The sequence below is a fragment of the Hyperolius riggenbachi genome, chromosome 4, assembly GCF_040937935.1.
Source record: "Hyperolius riggenbachi isolate aHypRig1 chromosome 4, aHypRig1.pri, whole genome shotgun sequence".
Taxonomy (NCBI): domain Eukaryota; kingdom Metazoa; phylum Chordata; class Amphibia; order Anura; family Hyperoliidae; genus Hyperolius; species Hyperolius riggenbachi.
The window spans coordinates 395,745,968-395,771,274 of NC_090649.1; the positions used below are offsets into that span (position 1 = coordinate 395,745,968).

Here is a 25,307-nt window from a genome sequence, read left to right on the forward strand (position 1 = left end):
TAATTAACAAACCATTCCTTACCTCTGCTTATATCTCTCACATAGTGGCTGTCCTTGGTGTTCTGTATCACGTGGTTATTATACATACAGTGCTGGGTTAGAGGACCAGTGTAACATTTGCACTGAGGCCAGTGACTCTGTATGCTACTGATCTACATATCTAAAATACTGATCTTTTAAAAAGTGTATACCGTATGTGAGATAAATTTTGCACTTGTGACTGTGTGAACTAATAGCCTCTGAGTGGTTACTAACACATTGCTTGCAACAGGAAGAGCACAGTCATTAAACAAGTTTAAAAAAAAAAAAAAAAACTTCTTTCGCCAATCATGTTTCCACTGACAAAACACCCATCTTCCTGTGAGAGGTTTACTAACTCCCTTCACTGCTTACTTCTCATCATCCTCTGAAGTGGACAGCATGTGGGTTTGGTGGAGCCTGGCCATTCTGTTTATTTTAGGAACCAGCACTCAAGCTGCTACCTTCATGGGTAAGTGCATGTGTTGTGTCTGCACATCTTTGCTACCTTCATGGGTAAGAGTTTGTTAACATCTAAAATCAAAAACACTGATGCCAGCGTTTTTTTTTTTTTTTTTTTTTTTTTTTTTTTTTTTTTATGTTCCCCCCGGCTATGATTTTGTATAAAGAGCTTTCATACCTACCAACTTTCTGAGATAAGAAAGAGGGACACTCAGGGCCCATTCACACTTGCTGATCGCAAAACGCTAGCGGTTTTTGCTAGCGTTTTGCCCTGGCGTTTTTTGGTGATTAAAAAATCACCATTCACACCTGGCGATTGCGTTTTGCGCTTGTATAGCACTAAAGCGCGATTGCCGGGAAATCACCTGAAAATGGCGATTTGTGGCGATTAGCGCAAATTGCCTGAAAATGGCGATTTGTGGCGATTAGTGCAAATCGCCCAAATGAGAACGGGCCCATAGACTTTTATTACCCTAGCGCTTTGAAAAGCATGAGCGCTTGAGCGGTTTGCCGAAATTGCCGGCAAAACGCTGAAGTGTGAATGGGCCCTTAAGCCACGCGTGCCTGCCACACCCCGATCACCCCCCCCAGGAACACCCCTAGTCGTGAATACCATGAATATTTCATAAGAAAGATCTGTTGTTTTATAACTGAACAAAGATTAAAAGGACCAGTGTCGTTTCATTTTCCTTCATATTAACATTCGAAAATTAGATGGAATGGGAATACACTTTGTGTCAATCAAACACATTGTTCAGTAGAGAAATACCCATATTTATATAGAGAGAGGGACAAATAGTCCTGAAAGAGGGACAAATGAGGAGGAAAGAGGGACAGAGGGACGGGGTTCCCAAAGAGGAACTGTCCCTCCAAAAAAGGGACAGTTGGGAGCTTTGCGCTTTTGTAAGCACTTTTGCAGAACAATTCCGTTTTTTTCACTTCCTGACTTCAGTATTGTATTAATAAATACAATGTATTTATTCATAAAAGTGCGAACACCGTCACCAGATAAAGCAATTTGTGAGCGTTATGCGCTTTTCTTATACCTTCCATTGTAGCAAAATCGCCCCCAAAAATGGTACATGCAGAACTTTGTGGAGCGGAAAGCGGACGAAACGCGCTAACATGAACTGTCCCATAAGGAATAATTGCACTAGCGATTTCAGGGCATTTTTAAAAATCGACGGTGCTAAAAAAAAAAATCTCAAAACGCTTTAGGTGTGACCAATCCCTAAGTGCATGCTCTGTGTCTGCACAGCTCTGCTACCTTCATAGGTTAGTGCATGCTCTGTGTCTGCACAGCTCTGCTACCTTCATAGGTTAGTGCATGCTCTGTGTCAAAGCATGCACTAACCTATGAAGGTAGCAGAGATGCGCAGACACAGAGCATGCACTAAACCTATGTAGGAAGCAGAGACGTGCAGACACAGAGCATGCACTAACCTATGAAGGTGGCAGAGATGTGCAGACACAGAGCATGCACTTAAGGGCTTGTTTCCACTGTTGCGACGCGATTTCGGCCGCATTCCGACGCTTGTAAAAACGCATGCGGATGCGTTTCCACATGCGTTTTTACCCGCGATTTCGCCTGCGATTTCGCATGGCAGGGTGCCATGCGAAATTAACCATGACACTGCCAGGGCTAAATAAAATTGAAAAAGGTGCGAAATCGCACGCGAAATCGCGGGTAAAAACGCATGTAACAAACGCATGCGTTTTTACTATTAAATACATTAGCGGCGATTCGCACGGATTCCCGACGCAGGCGAAATCGTTGGCTCCTTTGTGCGTTTTTTTCACGCTGAAAAAAACGCACCTCAACAACGCTACAGTGGAAACAGGCCCATCCACTTGTATTACATGTGCGGATCTGCATGCGTTGGACGCATGCAGATTCGCGATAGTGGAAACGAGCCCTGACTGTGAAGGTAGCAGAGCTGTGCAGACACAGAGCATGCACTAAACCTATGAAGGTAGCAGAGATGCGCAGTGTCTGCACAGCTCTGCTACCTTCATAGGTTAGTGCATGCTCTGTGTCTGCGCATCTCTGCCACCTTCTAAGGTTTAGTGCATGCTCTGTGTCTGCACAGCTCTGCTACCTTCACAGTTAAGTGCATGCTCTGTGTCTGCACATCTCTGCTTCCTACATAGGTTTAGTGCATGCTCTGTGTCTGCACAGCTCTGCTACCTTCACAGGTTAGTGCCTGCTCTGTGTCTGCACATCTCTGCTACCTTCATAGGTTAGTGCATTCACAGGATTGGCGTTTTTTGCTGCTACCTGATCTGCTCAGCACTGCGGATCAGGTAGCCACTCCCCCCCCCCCCCCCCCCTTCTCTTTAGAGCCCCACGTCAGGCTCTCTCTTTAAAGGAGAACTGTAGTGAGAGGTATATGGAGGCTGCCATATTTATTTCCTTTTAAGCAATACCAGTTGCCTGGCTATTCAGCTAATCCTCTGCCTCTAATACTTTCAGCCATAGGCCCTGAACAAGCATGCAGCAGATCAGGTGTTTCTGACAAATTTAGACAGATATGACAAGATTAGCTGCATGCTTGTTTCTGGTGTGATTCAGACACTTCTTTAGGCAAATAGACCATCATGGCTGCTAGGCAACTGGTATTGCTTAAAAGGAAATAAATATGGCAGCCTCCATATCCCTCTCACTACAGTTCTCCTTTAAAGGATAAAACAAAAATCCACTTACCTGGGGTTTCCTCCAGCCCCTGGCAGCCATCCTGTGCCCTCGCCGCAGCTTCGGTGGCTCCCGAACTTCTCCGCTGCAGAAGCCGACCTCACCAGGTCGGCTTCTTTTGCGCTCCACCGCTGACATCATCAGCACTGCGCAGATGCAGAACTACGGTGCCTGCGCAGTACAGTCCTGATGACATTAGCAGTGTAGTGCAGAAGAAGCTGACCCGGAAGCCGAGGAGGCCGGGAGCCAGCGGAGCTGCGGCGAGGGCACAAGACGGCTGCCAGGGGCTGGAGGAAGCCCCAGGTGAGTGGATTTTTGTTTTTATATAGGAGAGAACAGAGGCGCCAAAAGGATAAAAGGGGTTTGAAAGGAGCTTAAAAGCCAAAAATTTGGTAATTAGAGGAGGCAGTGGTGGACTTACCTCCTCCAAGCAGACACAACACGACTGTACATTAAGTCTATTTATTAACGAACTCCAGATAAAAGAAAGCAACGCGTTTCACAGTTCAGTGCCCGCTTCCTCAGGCAATAGAAAAAGGAGTTACAGCATCTAGCAAAACAAACAACACTCGGCACCTCTGTCTGATTTTTGTTTTTTTTACCCTGGACGTATCCTTTAAGGGCCCTTTCACACTATGGCCATTGCACCGCCATAGTGTGAAAGACATACAGAATAATTCTGTATGTCAACTCAATGCCCATACTATTCTATGGAGCTTTTCACACTTCTGCATTGTAACAGATCATGTTATTGTAACTTGCTGCATGCAGGCTTTGAATTAAAGGATACCACAACTGAAATGTGACATAATGAGATAGCATAGATATTTGTGTACTAGGCACTGTACATACACATGTCTGTGTTCCTTTTTTTCTTTCTCTGCCTGAAAGAGTTAAATATCAGGTATGTAAGTGGCTGACTCAGTCCTGACTCAGACAGGAAGTGACTACAGTGTGACCTTCACTGATAAGAAATTCCCCTTTTTTTACCTCTTTCTTGCTCTCAGAAGCCATTTTCTGCTAGGAAAGTGTTTTATAGTTGGAATTTCTTTTCAGTGACGGGCACACTGTAGTCACTTCCTGTCTGAGTCAGGACTGAGTCAGCCACTTACATACCTGATATTTAACTCTTTCAGGCAGAGAAAGAAAAAAAGGAACACAGCATAGATATTTGTGTACTAGGCACTGTACATACACATGTCTATCTCATTATGTCACATTTCAGTTGTGGTATCCTTTAAAGTCATTGTCCAGTCTCCATTGCAGTTCCCACTCATTATAAAACAAAAGTTTGCTTTCCTAAAACAGAAAGAATTTGCGATAATTCAGGTTGGAGTGAGCTCGAGATGTCTCCCAGGCACCACTGCTGAATATATGCAAATTAACCATTGTTATAAAACACACAGTGTGAATCAAGCCTAAAGCCATGGAGGTCCATGGGGCTCTCTGGCGTTAGTGTAATTTCCCTATGAGGTTTCCTGCTAGGTCCCCTAAAGTAGACTAACGTGATTGGGTGAATGGCACCCAGTTTCCAATAGATTATAGTAAACTATGCTATTTCACTGACCGCGATGCACAATGAGATTAGACGATGAGACGTTGCATAGACTTCTTATTGCAGTGCGGTAAGCTGCGTTATAAGACTATAACACAGCAGCACCGCAATGACCTATGGTAGACCTAGCGTTAAAGGGAACCTGAGGTGAGAGGGATATGGAGGTTGCCATATTGATTTATTTCCTTGTAAACAATGCAAGTTGCCTGACAGCCCTGTTGATCTTCTGGCATAAGTAGTGTCTGAGTCAAAACCCTGGAACAAGCATATGGCTAATCCAGTGAAACCTAAGTCAGAGTACTTGATCTGCTGCACGCTTGTTCAGGGTCTATGTCTAAGGCTGGTTTCACAGTGGGACGTTACAGGCGCACGTTAGAGCAGCCTGTAACGCACCCCACTGCACAGCAATGAAAAATCAATGGGCTGTTCACAGTGCCCACGTTGCGTTACAGTGTAACGCTGCGCCATAATATAATGTACTGCATGCAGTACTTTATAAGCGGCAGAGCCGCGTTAGACTGCTTGTACATGCTCAGTAACGTTGGGGAGGAGCGGAGAGCGGCCAGGCACATGGCTAATTAATATTCACTTCACTCAGTGACGTGCAGTGTTTACTTCCTGGAGAGGCTGCTCTGTGCGGCAATTGGCCGGCGGGACCACGTGATGCCGCATGCGTCCAAGAGTGCGCATCACGGACGCCAGAGTGAGCCGAACAACGCGGCTCACTCTGATGTCCAAAGCAGAGAGCAGCAGGCGTTGCGTTAGGGGCACGTTGTGCGACCATAACGTCCCCTAAAACGCAACGTCCTGGTGTGAAACCAGCCTAAAAGTATTAGAAACACAGGATCAGGAGGACTGCCAGGCAACTGGTATTGTTTACTAGGAACTAAATATGGCAGCCTCCATACGCCTCTCTACTTGGGTTTCCTTTAATGCAATTGTGTGCAGCTTGGAATTAGTTGACTTAAAGGGAAGGTTCACGGTCCCTGAAAAAAAAATAAAAATGCTTATCCACTTACCTGGGGCTTCCTCCAGCCCGTGGCAGGCAGGACGTGCTGCCAGGTCGGGCTCTTGTGCGCTCCAAAATGCGCCTCACAGCGGCGCGCTGACGTCATCGGACGTCCTCCGGGCTGTACTGTGCCGCCGTGAGGCGCATTTTAGAGCGCAGAAGAGCCCGACCTGGCAGCCGGCCTGGCCAGGTCGGGTGCACCACCGGAGGAGACCGGGAGCCTGCGGAGCTGCGTCGAGGGCATGTCCTGCCTGCCAAGGGCTGGAGGAAGCGAGGTAAGTGGATAAGCATTTTTGTTTTTTTTTCAGGGACCGTGAACCTTCCCTTTAAGATCAACAATAAATCCCTGGTAAAAGTCCTAACGTAACTATGAACCATATATGATATTTGTACTGGTAATTATAAAAATAGAAGACCTAGATAGAAACAGTGATATACACACAGTGAGCCTCAGTTTCAGTTGTGAGTAATTCAGTCTGCAATATCATGTGGTTTCCTCTGTAAAACTCTGCTGCTGATTGTGACAGTATAAGCTGAAGATGTACAAATAGTCAGAGGGGTCAGAGACTCCACCATTTCCTATCCGGTGAGGCCGGTTAGCTAGCATTACCCAGCCGCTTTGTAGAGTTATGACTGTAGGGTTTATCAATGAGATGCGAATAATTCCTCCTAACATTCACATTTCATGTAAATAATATGCAACTTGGATCAATAAAAAATGACAGGAAGTTATTTAAATTTCAAGCTTCATATCATTTGCAAGAAATTTGAGTTTTAGAAGAAATTATTTGCATCTCATCACCATCACTAGTTACGAGTAATTTTTTTTTTGCCATGAAGGAAAGTTGTTGCTCCAGGGCCTCAACTTTCTTCTTTTCACTAGACAGACTAAAGTGGGAATGGCAAAGGGAACTTTGGTGTCTTTAAGAGGAACTTCGGTGACATAAAGTAGAATTTAGTAAATTATTCAGGATACTTCACTGGTCTCAGTATTAGAAACACTTCCTATATCCATCTCTTGCTGTATATATGTATGTAGTAGCCCTGGTCTCCCAGTGAGGTTTAGCCTAGTCTGTTTAGTTATGTGGAAGAGCACTCTGGGAGACCAGATGTTATTTCTGCTGGCTTTGGTACACACAGTCAGGGCTGGTGCACACCGAGCGGCTTTTTGGGCGTTTTCAGATCCGCTTGCGGCTGCGGATCTGCTTGGTCAATGTATCTCAATGGGGTGGTGCACACCAGAGTGGCAGGCGTTTTGCAGAAACGAAAAATGCCTGGGTGAGGCATTTTTTGGATTGCGGATGCGTTTCTGCCTCAATGTTAAGTATAGGAAAAACGCAAACCGCTCTGAAAAACGGCACTTCAGAGCGGTTTTGCAGGCGTTTTTGTTACAGAAGCTGTTCAGTAACAGCTTTACTGTAACAATATATGAAATCTACTATACTGAAAACCGCAGCAGCAATCCGCAAAACGCTAGCAAAACGCCTCATAAAAATAAAAAAAAGCGTTTAAAAATCTGCTAGCGTTTTGCGGATCTGCTAGCGGGTTTTGGTGTGCACCAGCCCTAAGGCTGCTTACACACTAAGACGTTACAGGCGCACGTTAGTGCAGCCTGTAACGCTCCCCCAACGCACCCAATGTAACACAAGTGGGCTGTTCACACTGCCCACGTTGCGTTACATGTAACGCTGCACGTTCTTCCGAAAGTGCAGCATACTATAGCGTTACACCGGCTTAAGCCGCGTTAGACTGTTTGCACATGCTCAGTCATGTTGGGGAGGAGCGGAGAGTGGCCAGGCACATGGCTAATTAATATTCACTGCACGTTGTGACGTGCAGTGTTTACTTCCTGGTGCGGCCGCTCTGTGCGGCGATTGGCCGGCGGGACCACGTGATGCCGCATGCGTCCAAGAGTACACATCACGGCATCACGGACACCAGAGTGAGCTGCACAACGCGGCTCTCTCTGACGTCCACATCGAAGAGCACCAGGCCTTGCGTTAGGTGCACGTTATGCGACCTTAACGTAGCACCTAACGCAACGTCTTGGTGTGCAAGTAGCCTAAACCAACATTCTGCAGTGAAGTTCCTGCCAGCTCTAAAGATGTTCCGCTAGTGATAAATTTCTGATTGTAAATCAGAGTAAGATAAGATGTTACAGTGAGCAAACACTGACAAGTAATATTAAAAAAAAAAAAAAAAAAAAAGAAAAAAAAAAAAAAGCAATTTTATTAATTACATTATATTTAGTAAAGTTGCTCTGTAAACACAACTGAGGAACATAATAGAATGATCAGCAGCACATTGTAATGCGAGTAGGAATAGGGGTACAGGGACCAAACCAATGCACACCCCCAGACATTCTGATACAGCCTAAACCTACATACATAGGCTGATGAGTGATCATTGACGATAATGTGCATTGCGACGAATAAGGACTAGCGACGACATGGCATGTTTGAATCCACTGATGTCACGGTGGTCTTGAGATGGGATCATTAGTGGAAGGTGAAAACTGAGGATCCAGAAGTACATAACTAGCCATGAACAAAGGTTTTAAATAGAACGATCATGTATTATCGTCCAGTACCTGTGTTTGCAGGGCTAGTGATTCCATAGCGGCTACTGGGCAATTGCTACAGGGCCCTGAGCGCCACCAGGCACCCCATGTCTAACACCCTCGGCGATCGCCGCTGGGAGACTGTTAGGTGGTGAAACCGCCATCTATTTACAATGTACAGTGCTGCGATTTATGGCAAACATGCCGGCAGCAATCAGAGTCCACCAACAGAAAGCTCTGTTGGTGGGCAGAAAGGGGGGGGGGGGATAACATGTGTGCTGAGTTGTACGGCCCTGCAGCGAGCCCTTAAAGCTGCAGTGGCCTAATTTGTAAAAAATAGCCTGGTCACTAGTGGTCACAAAAAATTGTTACATTTAAAATGAAAGCACATAAATAGAAAGTGTATTTCTCCCAGAGCAAAATGTGCTATAAATTACTTGTCTCCTATGTTGCTGTCACATACAGTAAGTATTAGAAATGTGACAGAACCAACAGGTTTTGGACTAGTCCATCTTCTCATGGGGGATTCTCAAGATTTTCTTTACTCTCAAAAGAACTTGGTGAGCTGCAGTTGCTCAGTCCATCTGCCAGAACAGTGTGAAGACTGGTAGGGGGGCGGCCCGCATCTTTGTATAGAATCTCTCCAGGGAAGTGCATTTGTAAATAATAAGGGCTTGTTCACACCTAGGACGTTTTGCAATTTTTTTTTAAAAGCGCTGGCGATTTTTAAAAATGCCATGAAATCGCTTCTGCAATGATTTCTTATGGAATAGTTCATATCAGCCCTTTGCGTCCGCTTTCCGCTCAGCAAAGCGCTGCCTGTACCATTTTCAGGGCGATTTTGCTACAATGGAAGGTATAGGAAAAACTCAAAACGCTCACAATCGCCAGATAAAGAGATTTGTGTTTGCGCATTTATGATTAAATTGTACTTATTCTTTTCCGGGTCAAAGAGTTCACTTCCCAACTTGCGTCAGGAAGTGAAAAAAAATCGCTTTGTAAAAGTGCTTAACACAAAAAAAGCGCAGTGGAGCGCTGTTGGGGGGGGGGGGGGGGGGGGGGAATAACGCTAAAACGCAAATCACGGCCGCAAGCAATTTTGATTTTTAGATGTGAACAAAGCCTAAATGAAATACTAAGAACCCCCCCATGAGGAGATGGACTACTCAAAGTACTCAAAGACCTGTCAGTTCCGTCAGATTTCTACTAACTACTGTAAGTGACAGGAACGTAGGAGAAAAGTAATTTATAGTGCATTTTACCCTGGAATAAACATACTTCTTATTTATGTGTTTATATGTATTTAAAATTTTTTCGTGATAGTAGTCTTTTAACCTACAGCTAGTCCCCCACCTTTCTCCACCAAAAAATTCTAGCGGAGTCTTTTTTTTTTTTTTATTATTATTATTATTATTATTATTATATAGACACTTTTTTCACAGTTTAATTTTAAGAGGACCAGAAAGCTGTCTCCTTACGTTAGATCCTGGTAAAACCTGCCCGATTGCTTTGGAGATGAGCTAGTATCACTTTTGAGGAAACTTGACCAATCATTCATGAGAAATTCTTTGTGCACATTATAAAATCTGAGGAACATAGAGGCCTGCTGTTACAGGAAGCATCTTGTGAAATCCTGTTGAACCGCCACTGTTTCTGCATAATCTCATTAGCAAAGATCTTGTATCTTCACTCAGAATGCTTTTCCCCTTTTACTATCATAAAAATGTGATACAATCATGTGTTGTATATATTGCTTTTCAACTTCTGGTTCCACTTATCTACTGAGTCTTTCCGTCAAAGCACTTTTTAGATGGCGATAAAGTGGGAAACGGTTATAAGCCCACTGGGGCAGATTTACTGTTGTGTTCAAAATTATTCAACCCCCACTGAAATTGTGTTTTGTCCAGTTTGACATTGATTTTGATCATTTCAGTCATTTTGTTTACAATTAAATCAAAGAGGCACTTGTAAGTCGGACAAATATAACAACATTTGTAATGAAATAACCTCAAATGTCTTTTCAGTGCTCACATCAATATCAGTTTTATTCAACCCCCAAGTGACGTTCATTCTTAGTACTTAGTACAACATCCTTTTCCAGTTATAACAGCTTTTAAATGTGAAGCATAGCTTGACACAAGTGTCTTGCAGCGATCTACGGGTGTCTTAACTAATTCTTCATGGGCAAAAGCCTCCAGTTCAGTCACATTCTTAAGGTGGCCATACCCTGGGCGATTTGCCATCAGATAGACCAACAGATAGATCCCTCTCTGATCGGATCTGATCAGAGAGGGATCGTATGGCTGCCTTTACTGCAAACAGATTGTGAATCAATTTCAGCATGAAATCGATTCACCATCGGTGAAGCTGCTGCTGCCGCCACTCCCCGGGCTCCCAGCTTCACTTTACTTCCTGTCCGGGGAAGTTTAAACAGTAGAGGGCGCTCTACTGTTTAAACTTCCTGCTGGGACAGGAAGAAGTGAAGCCTGCCGGACTCAGAGCCCAGCGCAGAGAAGAAGCAGCAGGGACTCGCGCCTGCCGGATCAGGTAATGTATTGCCGCATGTGTCGGGCATTCGAACGGCGCTATCGGCGCACTCCCGACCCGCCGGCAATCGAGCAAAATCTTCCGCACGGACAGGAACGACGGGAATCAACAGGAATGATCGATTTTGGACGGAAATCGATCGTTCGGTCAGCGTTTGCGCAACGATTTCACAGCCAATTCGATCACAGTGATCGAATTGGCTTTATATCGGCGGGAAAATCGGTAAGTGTATGGGCCCCTTTAGGCTTGCGCGCTGCAACTGCTTTCTTTAAGTCCCATCAGAGGTTCTCAATCGGATTTAAGTCTGGTGACTGCGATGGCCACTCCAAAATGTTCCAGCCTTTAATCTGCAACCATGCTCTTGTGGACTTGGAGGTATGCTTGGGATCAATGTCCTGTTGAAAGGTCCACGTCTCCCAAGCCTCAGGTTTGTGACGGACTGCATCACATTTTCTTCTAATATCTCCTAGTACTGAAGAGAATTCATGGTACCTTGCACACGCTGAAGCTTCCCTGTACCTGCAGAAGCAAAACGGCCCCAAAGCATGATTGACCCCCCCTGCCATGCTTCACAGTAGGCAAGGTGTTCCTTTCTTCATAGGCCTTGTTCTTCCTCCTCCAAACAGAACTGTTTGGGCCCATGGATCACTGCTATAATTTTGTTTCATCAGTCCACAGAACACTATCCCAAAACTTTTGTAGTAGTGGACTGATGAAATAAAAAATTAGAACTAGGTCTAGCCACTTCAGGTTCTTGCCAGGAAATACTGACAATTTTTTGGACTTTGTTCAGCCAGAAAGCAATATGCCTACATGTGGACAGCCAAGCCAAGAAGTGCCTTCCCCGCTGCCTCTCACCCCTCTCAACTGTCTCCATTTTGCGTATATAGGATTTTCAGCAGCCATCTGCAGCTCCCGTTATACGCATGGAGCCCAGAAAGTGAGTAAAAGGTAGCTACCACTGCCCATAAATTCCTGCAATGAAGGGGGAGGCATGGAAGGGGTCCTGAGGAGAGGGAGGAGTCAGGCCCTCCGCCCCGTGGCTGAGTCCCTTAGTGCCCGCTGTCCCCCCTCCCCCCCGAACCTATACTTGGCTAACCTAAAAGTGGGGCACCTATACCTGGCTAGCCTATACTGGAGCAACTATACCTGGCTAACCTATACTGGGGACATCTATTTTTACAATTTTTACGCACTCGCCCTGGGAGCAATTTAGTCTAGAAACTGCCCTGCCCCTCACACTGATTTCTAAATAAATTTGATGATACAATATACATGTAATGGCAGCTCCTAGCAATGCTGTGAGCTGAGGGGTTATGATATTTACACAGATGACATTACTTGTGGACATGGAAAAACAAGATAAAGAGTTTTTATTGTAATTCTGCTGTAAGGTACTCTACCTCATAATAACCTAATAGAAGCTTCCTCAGTGTAAAATGTATGATGTTCCTCTCTTGCTATGGCTGCGCATGACACCAATAAGTTGGCTGGGCAGAATTAAAGCGGACCCAAACCAAAGATTTGTTTATTTCAAAATATTTAGTTGCACCACTCTGACACATACAAAGATAAATAAACACTCCTTCAAGCCTATAAGCATTTCAGTGCATGCTTTTCACCTTTCTCTTTTCATAACTAGGGTTATACAGGTGGCAGCCATTACTTCTGAGCTTAGTAGGAGGTTTTAGATCATGGGTGTGTTTGTCATCAGCTACTCTCCCTCACAGGGGCATCATCTATGTGAAATCTTAAGGTGCGTACACACATGCGACTATAGTCGTTTGAAATGAACGTTCCCCGATCGTTTTAAACGACGATTGTTTTAAAAAAAGCAGCCAACGACCATTAAGTCTAACGACGGACGAGCTAGATCGTTAAAAATGAACAATCTAGCTTGGCGGATTTTTTCCAACGACGATCATTTGCAAAAGTAGTACATCGTTGGAAACGGTCATTCGTACTAGGCTTGACATGCGCATTTCGCTATTTCTCCATGGAACTTTTCATTTTTATGCACAAGCGCAATAGTTGCTTTACGTGATGTAACGTTCGTTCTAATGATCAGATCGTTACACACTTTTAAAAACTAAGTTTACTTAGGTCATTCTTTCGTCAATTAAAAGTTTGTTCGTCGTTCACAATGAACGATCGTTGTCGCATGTGTGTACGTAGCTTTACACAAGCTGAGATTACCTCCCCTGTGACATCATCAGTAGCCAGGGGCGTAGGAATAGGCCCTGCAGCCCCTGCGCCCGCGGGGGGGCCCGGCCCCCCCCCTGGGGCCCGCTCGGGGCCGTTTTGTGGGTGCTGGAGGGGTGGCAGCATGAGGGGAAAGCCTTGCCCACAGTCGGCGGGGAGAGGGGTAGTTCCCCCCTCTCCCTCACCTCGGGGCTCTCCCCTCTGCGCTCCCCTCCAGCTCGTAAGTGTCTGTGGGGCTGTGGTGGGCAGCGAGCGGCGGGCAGATACATACCTGCTTCCGTGCGTTCCATCGGAGACTTCTCCCTCTAGCGGCTGACGTCACTTCCGGAAGTGACGTCAGCCGCTAGAGGGAGAAGTCTCCGATGGAACGCACGGAAGCAGGTATGTATCTGCCCGCCGCTCGCTGCCCACCACAGCCCCACAGACACTTACGAGCTGGAGGGGAGCGCAGAGGGGAGAGCCCCGAGGTGAGGGAGAGGGGGGAACTACCCCTCTCCCCGCCGACTGTGGGCAAGGCTTTCCCCTCATGCTGCCACCCCTCCAGCACCCACAAAACGGCCGCGAGCGGGCCCCGGGGGGGGGGGGGGGGGCCCGCTCAGAAAATCTGCTGGGGAGCCCGGTGGGGACTAGTTACGCCCCTGTCAGTAGCAGCCTGTGTTTTTGTTTTATCTCCTCCACCAGTCTGCTGGATTCTGTCCTGGCAATATGAAAGGAAGGGAGGGGTTCCTCCAATAAATGTAAAATATTTTATATTTGTCATCATGCAGCTGAAAAAAGGGCTGCTATTTATTATTAGAAGTTAGAAAATAGATTTTATTTCTGAAATCTTGTATTTTTAATTTGGGTCCACTTTAAATGGAACCTGGAGTAAGAAGTATATGGAGGCTGCCATATTTTTTTCCTTTTAAACTGTACCAGTTGCTTGGCAGTCCTGCTGAATAGTGGATGCTGTGAAGAGTGCATGTCTACATTACTACACATGGAGACAGATGACTGTTTGTGTCTGCATTGTTAAATGAGATTCTGTAGTCACCAGAAAAGCGTTTAATCATTGGGTGGCCTCAGAGGCAGGGCCGGTTTAAGCAACAATGAGGCCCCAGGGCAAAATAAACCTGGGGGCCCCCCAACAGATACTCTGGAACAAAAGTCGGCATTAAGGGACCTTTTTTTGCAGCTGGTATAGTCAGGGTGTGAAGCCCCAATCGGTCGGAGCTCCACATTCTGGCTATCCCAGCTTGCATGGGGGACAAGGGATTAAAAAGTTTCAGGAGGGGGAACCCCACATAATTAAAAAAAAAAAATTCCCACACTCTAAAACATAAAAAAAAAATTGGGATAATAGGAAAAAATGCCAGGGATCTTCATACAGCCATATTGCGGCTGTATAGCGATCCATGGCCAAAGCGCTGCGGCTGCATATGGACCCCCTGGAAACCCCGTCAGGAAATGTATTGCTCTTTCTTTTGATACATGTAAAATTACACTACCGTTAGGTTTGCTACTAAAAGTGACATTTACCGCATTTAAAAGTATACCTTTTTCCTTAGAAACTTTAAAATCGATTTTCTCAAAAACTATAAGGTCTTTTTGAAAAAAAATTTTTTCCTCTTATTCCCAATGATCTCCTTAATATATGCTGCAAATTTAGGGTCTCTAGCATTTAAGGTAGATTTGCTATTAACCGTTAAAGTTGGTGGGTTTTTAAATGTGTCTTTTCTTTCCTTTGAAACTTTAAAATCGATTTTCTCAAAAACTATAAGGTCTTTTTGCAAAAAAATGTTTTCCTCTTGTAGCCACTGGGGGCCCCTACAGGCTCTGGGGCCCTGGGGCAATTGCCTCCTTTGCTTCTATGGTAGCGCCGGCTCTGAATAGAGGGGGAGGTACTTGCCTGTAAGTTTCCTCCCAATCTTATTAGTATTGCAATGGAATCAACTTATGTAAATCCCATACACTTTTCTCTTGTCAGCCTGAGATCACAGGGCAAGAGACAGTGGGCAGGATTTATTTATCTCTTACTGGGCTTTATGCATGAACTTGCGGTAATATTGCCATGCACAGACATCGCACCGCAATGTTACCCTTACTGCCGGCACTGTGCACCACTCCACTAGTTACGCTATTAGCGCGATCTGTGGTACTCACCTAGCGTGACTGTTGCTATGGTAACATGCATTATTAACGAGCATTAACATAATACTGCTATGATACTAACATTAGTGTTTGTTAGTAACGCACGTTATCATAGCAAGTCACGCTAGTCGAGTACAGCGGGTCCTGCTAATAGTGTAACGCAGTACACCGCGCGAATACTAAGGGTAATATTGCCGCAAATTCGTGGATCAGCCCCCATGTCACTTCAGGTACACTTTAAAGGACCTCTGTCACGAAAATCTTAAAATTTTAAATACATGTAAACATATACAAAGAAGTGCATTTCTTCCAAAGTAAAATGAGCCATAAATTGCTTTTCTCCTATGTTGCTGTCACTCACAGCAAGTAGTAGAAATCTGACATTACCGCCAGATTTTGGACTAGCCCATCTTCTCATTGGGGGGGGGTTCTCAGGGTTTTCTTTATTTTTAAAAGCACTTAGTGAACGGCAGCTGCCCCCGTACAACTGCCAAATAAGTATAAGATGAGCAGGGTGGCCAGAATCTTTGTATAAATCTTTTTTTCAGGGAATGTCTTTGTAAAGAATAAAGGCCATGCTGAGAATCCCCCATGAAGAGATGGACTAGCCCAAATCCTGTCGGTAATGCAATATTTCTACTACATACTGTAAGTGACAGCAACATAGGAGAAAAGTAATATATGGCTCATTTTATTCTGGAAGAAATGTACTTCTTATTTGTATGCGTTTTAAATGTTAAGATTTTTGCGACAGTTCCTCTTTAAGCACTTTTGTTGACTTTTCAGCATTATCCAGAATATTCTTATTTTTGCAGCCATTCGACCCGCTTCAACTGAGCCTGGATGTCCCAAAAACATCAGCACTAATGACCCTGGGGTAAAGAAAGCAGCAAGGACAACTGTGTATGCCTACAACAACATGTCCAATGATGCCTTCCTCTTCAAAGACATGGGGATTGAAAAAGCTATGATACAGGTAGCAATACTGGACTGTTACTCAGGCTGGGTTCACACATAAAAGGTGTCCTGTCAGTTTCTGACCGTTGTACAGATTTGTGTGTGAATCAAGCCCTAGAAAAAACACACAAAACTGATGCCATTTCTTTTCCGGTCCTGACAGTTTTTGGTCATTTTTTTTACGGCTTGGTTCATTCTCCCTTCACATCACAGTGTTTTTATTGCGTTGTGTTACCCTTTTTTTTACTACAGAGTAAACATCTGATCGCACCACATCCAAAATGCTGGCTGCTGGAGTGAAACCGGCCTAAAGGTGGCCAAAAATCGAGAGGTTTTCTTTGTTTTCGATCGATAAATCCGATGGAATTTCTCCTTTTTTTATTTTTGGGGAGACTGGAAATTTCAGACCAACTTTATCCAGAATTGTATGGTGCGTGTGTGTGATGGATTGTCAATTACTTGATGTACAGTTCCAATCAGTTTTTTCTGAGCTTTCAATTATTTTATTCATGATTGGGGAAAAATTGAACAAAGGTGTGTGTGTGGTACATTGGTCAGATTTTCAGAAAAATCGATTGCTATACTTGAATTGAACATATATTTAAAAAAATGTATGGTGTGTGGCCACCTTTAGGCTCTTTTCCCACTTGAGCTGAGAACGGACAATTTTCACCCATTCTCAGCTCACTGCAAAACCGACTGGCTCCTATTTTACGTAGGAGCCGTTTACACTTGTCAGTCTGCAACAGATCCATTAAATCTGTTGAAGTAAGCATATGCGAAAATCCCGGAAAAGCAGATGCATCCCCCATACAGCCTATTGGGGTAATGCCAACAAATGCAAGGTTCCAAGGAAGCAGCTGCCCAGGTATACTGTGTCCTGAGGTTTGCCGGTGCCGAGCCTTGACCGGATTGCTCCCACGGTCTCCGATATAGCCCAGAAACACAAGCACTACATGTTACGGACACGCAGGTCCTTCATCAGGTGCATAACAATGCACCTGATGAAGGACCTGCATGCAGTGCTGCTCATCAGGATTCCGGATATCCGGGTAACCCGGATAATCCGAACTTTTTCAGCTTCCCGACCGGATTCAGATCCCGGATAGCTGGGCCCAAATCCGGATAGCTATCTGCGTATAGTTGGGCGCATCATGCGGATATCTGAGGGTATCCGGATCCGAAATACTGTAACTAAGGTGATGACGTCCTTGAGCCAATCGGAGGGCTCCCAGCAGAAGCCCTAGCAACCAATCACAGAGGGGAACCCTGGTCGGCACCACCTGACCTCATTGAGCCAATCAGAGGCCTTCCAGCCTAAGCCCTGGCACCCAATCACAGAAAGGAATACTGGCCAGCCCCCCTGTATAATGAGGGCTGCCATGATGAGACAGATCGTCCTGGCTTGCTGAATGCACACTGAGAGACATGCTCCAGTGCTGGTGGCCTACACAGTTACAAACCTAAAGCTGTTCATTGATTAACCCCTTCACTACTATCACTACTCCTATAGTTAAATCGTTAATTAGCTTGATTGATAGTGTGACAGTTAGTGTGTGCTGCAGTGCTGCTGGGCCAAGGGCTGTACACAGTGATAAGCTGTTCAGTGATTAACCCCTTCACTATCACTACACTATAGTTAAATCGTTCATTAGCTTGATTGATGTCATAGACTCATAGTGTGACATTTAAGGCTCATACACACATCATACTATAGTCTTTTGAAAATGAAAGATCACAGACCAATCTTACCACCCTTCATGTAGTATGAGAGCCATACTCTACACAGTCTTTTCTATGGAGCTGAACTCCACATCAGAAAAAAAATCTTTGCAAGATGCTGCACACACAGATGCTGTACAGACACAAAAGATCAGTATCTGCAAAAGATCTGTTCCTGCCAAAAATCCATTCCTGCAAATTGCAATGATAGTCTATGAGATCTGCAGATCATCATACACACATGATTTAACTGACATTCATCTGCAGATCAAGCAATCATCTGCAGATCTGAAAATCCATCCTGGTGGATCTGATCTGCAGATGAATGTCAGTTAAATCATGTGTGTATGATGATCTGCAGATCTCATAGACTATCATTGCAATTTGCAGGAATGGATTTTTGGCAGGAACAGATCTTTTGCAGATACTGATCTTTTGTGTCTGTACAGCATCTGTGTGTGCAGCATCTTGCAAAGATTTTTTTCTGATGTGGAGTTCAGCTCCATAGAAAAGACTGTGTAGACACAAAAAGATCAGTATCTGCAAAAGATCTGTTCCTGCCAAAAATCCATTCCTGCAAATTGCAATGATATGTGTGTATGATGATCTGCAGATCTCATAGACTATCATTGCAATTTGCAGGAATGGATTTTTGGCAGGAACAGATCTTTTGCAGATACTGATCTTTTGTGTCTGTACAGCATCTGTGTGTGCAGCATCTTGCAAAGATTTTTTTCTGATGTGGAGTTCAGCTCCATAGAAAAACTGTGTAGAGTTTGGCTCTCATACTACATGAAGGGTGGTAAGATTGGTCTGTGATCTTTCATTTTCAAAAGACTATGGTCTGATGTGTGTATGTGGCCTTAGAGTGTGTGCTGCAGTGCTGCTGCAGCTGCTATGTGTCTGTGTGTGTGCTGTGCACACACCAGGCCAACTGCTGCCTGCCACGTGCAAATTGCAAACATGTGCCACGTGCAAATTGCAAACATGTGCCACGTGCAAATTGCAAACATGTGCCACGTGCAAAGTGCCACGTGCAAACACGTGCCACGTACAAAGTGCAAACAAGTGCAAAGTGACAGGTGCAAACACGTGCAAAGTGCCACGTGCAAACATGTGCAAAGTGCAAACAAGTGCCACGTGCAATCACGTGCAAAGTGCAAACATGGCACTTTGCACGTGGCACTTTGCATGTGTTTGCACGTGGCACTTTGCACTTTTGCACGTGTTTGCACTTTGCACTTGTTTGCACTTTGCAGGTGTTTGCACGTGGCACTTGGCAAGTGGCACTTTGCACGTGTTTGCACTTTGCACGTGTTTGCACTTTGCACGTGTTTGCACTTTGCACGTGTTTGCACGTGGCACTTTGCACGTTGGACTTTGGACACAATGTGGGCTGCACGACCGCTGCCTGGAACCTAGGCCTGATTTTAATTGACAGCTATTTTTTTTGGGGGGGGGGGGGGGGGGGGATTTTAAGTCCCCACATCATCAATTAATGTTCCCCATTGCAAAATAATGATGTTACGTGCCTCATTGACCCTTAAGAAATTTTTTTAAAGCAATTTAAAGGGCACTTCCGGTTTTTCTATCCAGATATCCGAATCCGTCCGGATATCCCGGATACTGGGGTCGGATATCCGCTTCGGATTGGAAGATTCTTGATCCAGATAGCCGACCCGGATCGGATAGAGGGGTATCCGGATCCGAATTAGTTCCAGATAGTGAAAAATGGTATCCGAGCAGCACTGCGTGTCTGTAACGTAGTGCTTCTGTTTCACAATACACACATCTTTGCAGCCAGTGGTGTGCCGCCTCTTCATTTATTTTGGGCTATGTGGCTGCCTTGCAATCCAGCTGAACCACAGCTGAACCACAGCTGGCCATCGGTGCAGACACTACACCGATCTCTCCCTCTGGCTGCACGTGATCCATTGCAAGTAGGAACTGAGCCTCACACACAAAACTGATACAAGACTGACAGGACTGTACCATTTTGTAGGGGTGTGTTCACACATAAAAGGTGTACAGTTCCAATCCTGTCAGGTAAAACTGATGCAAAACTGACAGGACTGGTAGGTATGGAAGTGTACAGATTTATGTGTGAACTAGTGATGGGTCGTTTGCGAACGAGCCGGCTCTAAGAGCCGATTCTCTGACGTGAATCGGAGGAGCTGATGCCCACTCTGAGTAGAGCCGATGCCTCAGCCACCCCACACAGCTCTGCTCTGTAATAAAGGGCGCTGAGGCATGCCGGGGGATGTAGTCCTCCTCCTGTAGATTGTAGGGGTGTATGGGGTGGAGCAGAGCAGGAGGGATTGCTCCACTCAGAGAAGCAGCCTGGAGTTGTCATGGAGACGGGGCGGGACATTTATTCCATATCTGAGTGGCATCTGATATTAAATGAAGAGCCGTTTGAGAGCAATACAAGCTGGCTCTTTAATGGGAGCCGCGCCAGAAGAGCCGATGCTCTTAAAAGAGCTGGAATTCCCATCACTAGTGTGAACCAAGCCTTACTCCTGTTATATAGAGAAAATCACAGTTACTTGATTTTGCCTACTTTTCTTGCAGGTTGTGAAAGGTTTAAAATACATGCTGAAGACTAAAATAGCAAGGACAGTTTGTTATAAGAGAATGAAGGATGATTTGGATGAGTGTGACTTCCAAAAGACAAAACCACTGAAACAGGTAGGCCTAACTAAGGGAATGGTGTACTAACAGGCAAGGTGACAATAGCATCACAAGGTTCTCAACTAAACGGCAGTCCTGGCGAGACAACGAGGACATTTGATTTGCACCGTAGTTGCTTTTCTTTTAATTTACCTTCATACATATATTTAAAATCAATGCCACATTATACATGAGTTTTTCTGGTGTTTTGCTGATTATTGTATTTATAAAGGGATGCTACATATGCATACCATGATAGAAAGCACTCTATTTATTTGCATCCAACAACTGCCTTCTAAAGGGGAACTGAAGTAAGTGGTATACGGAGGCTGCCATATTTATTTCCTTTTAATCAATACCAGTTGCCTGGCAGCCCTGCTGGTCTATTTCTCTGCAGTAGTATCTGAATAACACCAGAAACAAGTATGCAGCTAGTCTTGTCAGATCTGACTTTAACCACTTCTGGGTTTCGGGTGGTTTGGATGATCTGTGCTGCGGGGGCTCTTCAGACCGCAGCACAGATCAGATAGCAGGCTTTTTTCCCCACTAGGGGGATGTCCTGCTGGGGGGGTCTGATCGCCGCCGCGCTGCTGTGCCTAGCGGGGGGGGGGGGGGCTCCTCAAAGCCCCCCCTCCGCACCGCTATTCCTCCCTCTGCCTCCTTCCCTCCCTCCCCTCTTCATTATGGGCTGCGCAGGACGGAAATCCGTCCTGCGCCGCCTCAGATAGGCTTCTGATTGGCCAGGGATCGCCGATCTCCTCTACGGCGCTGCTGCGCAGCAGCGCCGTATGTATGTAAACAGCGGGGAAGATCTTCCCCGCGTGTTTACATTTACCCTACGAGCCGCGATCGGAGGCTCGCAGGGTGTTCACGGAGACACCCTCGGTGAACTGACATGTAACGGCATGGAAACCGCTTCAGGATTCAGGGGTGTACTTATGCGTACGCGGGAATCCTGAAGTGGTTAAAGTCTGAAACACCTGATCTGCTGCATGCATGTTCAGGGGCTATGGCTAATAGTATTAGAGGCAGAGGATCAGCAGGGCTGCCAGGCAACTGGTATTGCTTAAAAGGAAATAAACATGGCAGCCTCCATATACCTCTTTCTTCAGTTCCCCTTTAAAAGAAAATAAATATGGCAGCCTCTATATACCTCTAACTTCAGGTTCCCTTTAAAGTGAATATGAAGGTTAATTTAAAACAAAAATGAGATACTTGCCTAAGGAGAGGGAAGTCTCTGGGTCCTATAGAGCCTTCCCATTCTCCTGTCTGCCCGTTCCCCTGCAGGCTTCACTGTTTGAGGCCTTGTTCAAATCTAAAATCGAAATCGCTAATGCCAGCAATTTTCGATTTTTGTAGGCGTTTCTTTTCCCCCTCTCCTGCCGTCGAACGGGTGGGCGTTTCGTTTTTTTTAAAAGCGCTTTTCTAACCGCTTTTGTGGAGGGATTGCGTTTTTCCACTCCCTGACGCAAGTCAGGAAGTGAACTCTTTGACCCAGAAAATAATAAATACAATGTATTTATTCTTAAATGCCTGGGAAAGCTTCCTGAGTAACATTATGTTTGCTAAACAATGTTTCTCCTCTGTATGTCAGTGTATATAAGCTGTGTTTTTCAGTTTTGGTCAGGAACCACTCCGACGAAGGCTTTTTATAAGTCGAAAGCTCACTGTTAACTCATCTCTAAGTTAGCCAATAAATGGTATCATCCTGATTCAAAACTCCTTGCGTTTATTCTTAAAAAACGTGAACGCAATCACTGCAAAGCGATTTTGTGAGTGGTTTTCCTATACCTTCCATTGAGGCAAAACTTCTCCAAAATGGTATAGGCACCACTTTGCCGAGCGGTCCGGAAATGAACCACACAGCTGTGAACTCTCTCATAGGGAATCATTGAAATGATGGACCTGATGCACAAAGAACTGGTAAATTTGATGTGTGAAGTTAGTGCTCTGCAATTTTACCGGTACCACCGCTAGGAGAGCAGTGCACGTTATGGTATTAGTGCAACGTACAGGTTGCAATGGTTACAAGCAATACGTGACTTGCATAAGTAGCGCACAGCGCATTACCATAGAAATACCGGCAAATTTACCAACACCTCGTGCATCAGGCTTAATGTATCCTTCCCCATCTACAAAAACAATGCAGCACTGGTTATAAAGTTGCAGATTTTTCTGACACCTTATCATTTGTCTTCCTCCAATCAGATCCTGATGTGCTACTCAGAAGTATGGAAGATCAGCTGGCTGAATACTGAAAATGTAACTGTCCTGCAATGTTCTTAGGAGCCTGTTTGTCAAAGACCTCAGAGCTAAAGATCTTTGTGTATACAGTATTCTTAGTATTGTCGGATGGGGACAGAGAGGGAACATCCGCTATATAAAAAAAATGCTATTTCATAAGTTCAAGTTATTGAACTCTTTCTTCTCCTGGTAACCAAGATTATATTAAAACAACCTGGTATACACCCAGGAAACAGAGATGACTGTACAGTATATGGATATCCGATATGATGAGCAAAATGTTGCTCATCATATGGGTCATTTTTCTTGGGGGAGTCGTGTACTATTGGGCTTTGTTGATGATTGTTAGTTGATGGTAGCAGAGCTGTTCTGCCCGCAGGGATTTTCCAGAAGTGTGCTCAGCTGTTATCAGTGGTTATTAGGCAACTAAGACAGGTGTTTAACCATTTTTTTCCAAGGCTACCTCTACAGCATATTTGAATAAACCCTGGCTCATACATGTACAACTATTACCCACAACCTGAAGGCTGCATGCATCTTGCTCCCTCAAAACAATCAGTGTAAACTGAGTAAAGAAAAAAAAAATTAACAGTCTGCACTATGAAATCAACATTTAAAAATTGGGTCACGTGTACTGAAGTATCCTAGTTAAAGGATACCCGAAGTGACATGAGGAGATAGACACGTGTATGTACAGTGCCTAGCACACACATAACTATGCTGTGTTCCTTTTTTTCGTTCTCTCCCTGAAAGAGTTAAATATCAGGTATGTAAGTGGCTGACTCAGTTCTGACTCAGACAGGAAGTGGCTACAGTGTGACCCTCACTGATAAGAAATTCCGAGTCAGGACTGAGTCAGCCACTTACATACCTGATATTTAACTCTTTCAGGCAGAGAAAGAAAAAAAGGAACGCAGCATAGTTATTTGTTTGCTAGGCACTGTACATACACATGTCTATCTCATCATGTCACATGTCACCTCGGGTATCCTTTAAAGCAGAGCAAGGGTATGCAATAAACAGAAGCCTAAGGACACTCATTCCCTGTACATAACAACATTATAGCAATCCTGTACAAAAGTAAACTTCTTCCCATTTTACTCCAGACACTGCAGGCTGCACTCTAAAGCCTGATAACGCACATCCAATTTTGATTGGTTAATGACTGGCCAATGTTTACCACCTCCATGTAGTATGAGGGCCAATAGATTTAACACTATGAACAGATTTTTGGAATCCGAATTGGATGTCTGTACCAGGCTTTAGACTTACAGTGCTGCCCATAATTATTCATACCCCTGGCAAATTTTGACTTAGTTACTTTTATTCAACCAGCAAGTAATTTTTTGATGGGAAATGACATAGGTGTCTCTCAAAAGACAATGATATACAAGAGGCATTACTGTGGGGAAAAAGAATTATCAGCTTTTATTTACATTTGAGTAAAAAGTGTTCAGTCCAAAATTATTCATACCCTTCTCAATAATCAATAGAAAAGCCTTTATTGGCTATTACAGCAATCAAACGCTTCTTATAATTGCAGACCAGCTTTTTGCATGTCTCCACAGGTATTTTTGCCTATTCATCTTTAGCAATGAGCTCCAAGTCTTTCAGGTTGGAGGGTCTTCTTGCCATCACCCTGATCTTTAGCTCCCTCCACAGATTCTTAATTGGATTGAAGTCAGGACTCTGGCTGGTCTATTCCAAAACATTGAAGCGGACCCAAATCAAACTTTTTTTTTTTTTAATTCAAAATATTTAGTTGCACCACTCTGACACATACAAAGAAAAATAAACACCCCTTCAAGCCTATGAGCATTTCAGTGCATGCTTTTCACCCTTCTCTTTTCATAACTAGGGTTATACAGGTGGCAGCCATTACTTCTGAGCTTAGTACAAGGTTTTAGATCATGGGTGTGTTTGTCATCAGCTACCCTCCCTCACAGGGGCGTCGTCTATGTGAAATCTCACACAAGCTGAGATCGCCTCCCCTGTGACATCATCACTCAGTAGCAGCCTGTGTTTAGTTTTTTATCTCCTCCACCAGTCTGCCGAATTCTGTCCCAGCAATATGAAAGAAAGGGAGGGGTTCCTCCAATGAATGTAAAATATTTTATATTTGTCATCATGCAGCTGAAAAAAGGCTGCTATTTATTATTATAATTTAGAAAATAGATTTTATTTCTGAAATCTTGTATTTTTAATTTGGGTCCACTTTAATGTTGTTGTCTGCTAACCATTTCTTCACCACGTTTGCAATTTATAGTGGGTTCCAGGCCTCAATGACCCAAAACACACAGCAATTGCCAGCATTTTTAATGAGTGTTTTCTGGTGATTTTGGTAGCGATTTTAAAAAGTGTAAGCTTTTTGCCGGCGATTGTGTAGCGATTTGTGATTTTAATTCTGATTGGTCCTTTCAATGTATCATAACTGTATGTACAGTTTGCATTCATTTAAAATCGCACTCAAATGGCTATGTGTAGCGATTCATGAGCGATTACGCCAACGTTTATATAAGAAACGCTAACGCCACCATAA

At 44.5% G+C, this 25,307-nt stretch overlaps 1 protein-coding gene across 1 annotated transcript; it reads left to right on the forward strand.

Annotated features, from left to right (window-relative positions):
* Window positions 1-419: 419 nt before the first annotated feature.
* CST7 (cystatin F) lies at window positions 420-22,896 on the forward strand. Its single transcript, XM_068279585.1, has 4 exons — window positions 420-490; window positions 15,991-16,151; window positions 20,426-20,542; window positions 22,733-22,896. Exons 1-4 carry the CDS (start codon window positions 421-423, stop codon window positions 22,808-22,810), a joined length of 426 nt encoding a protein of 141 aa, XP_068135686.1. The 5' UTR covers window position 420; the 3' UTR covers window positions 22,811-22,896.
* The last annotated feature ends 2,411 nt before the right edge of the window (window positions 22,897-25,307 follow it).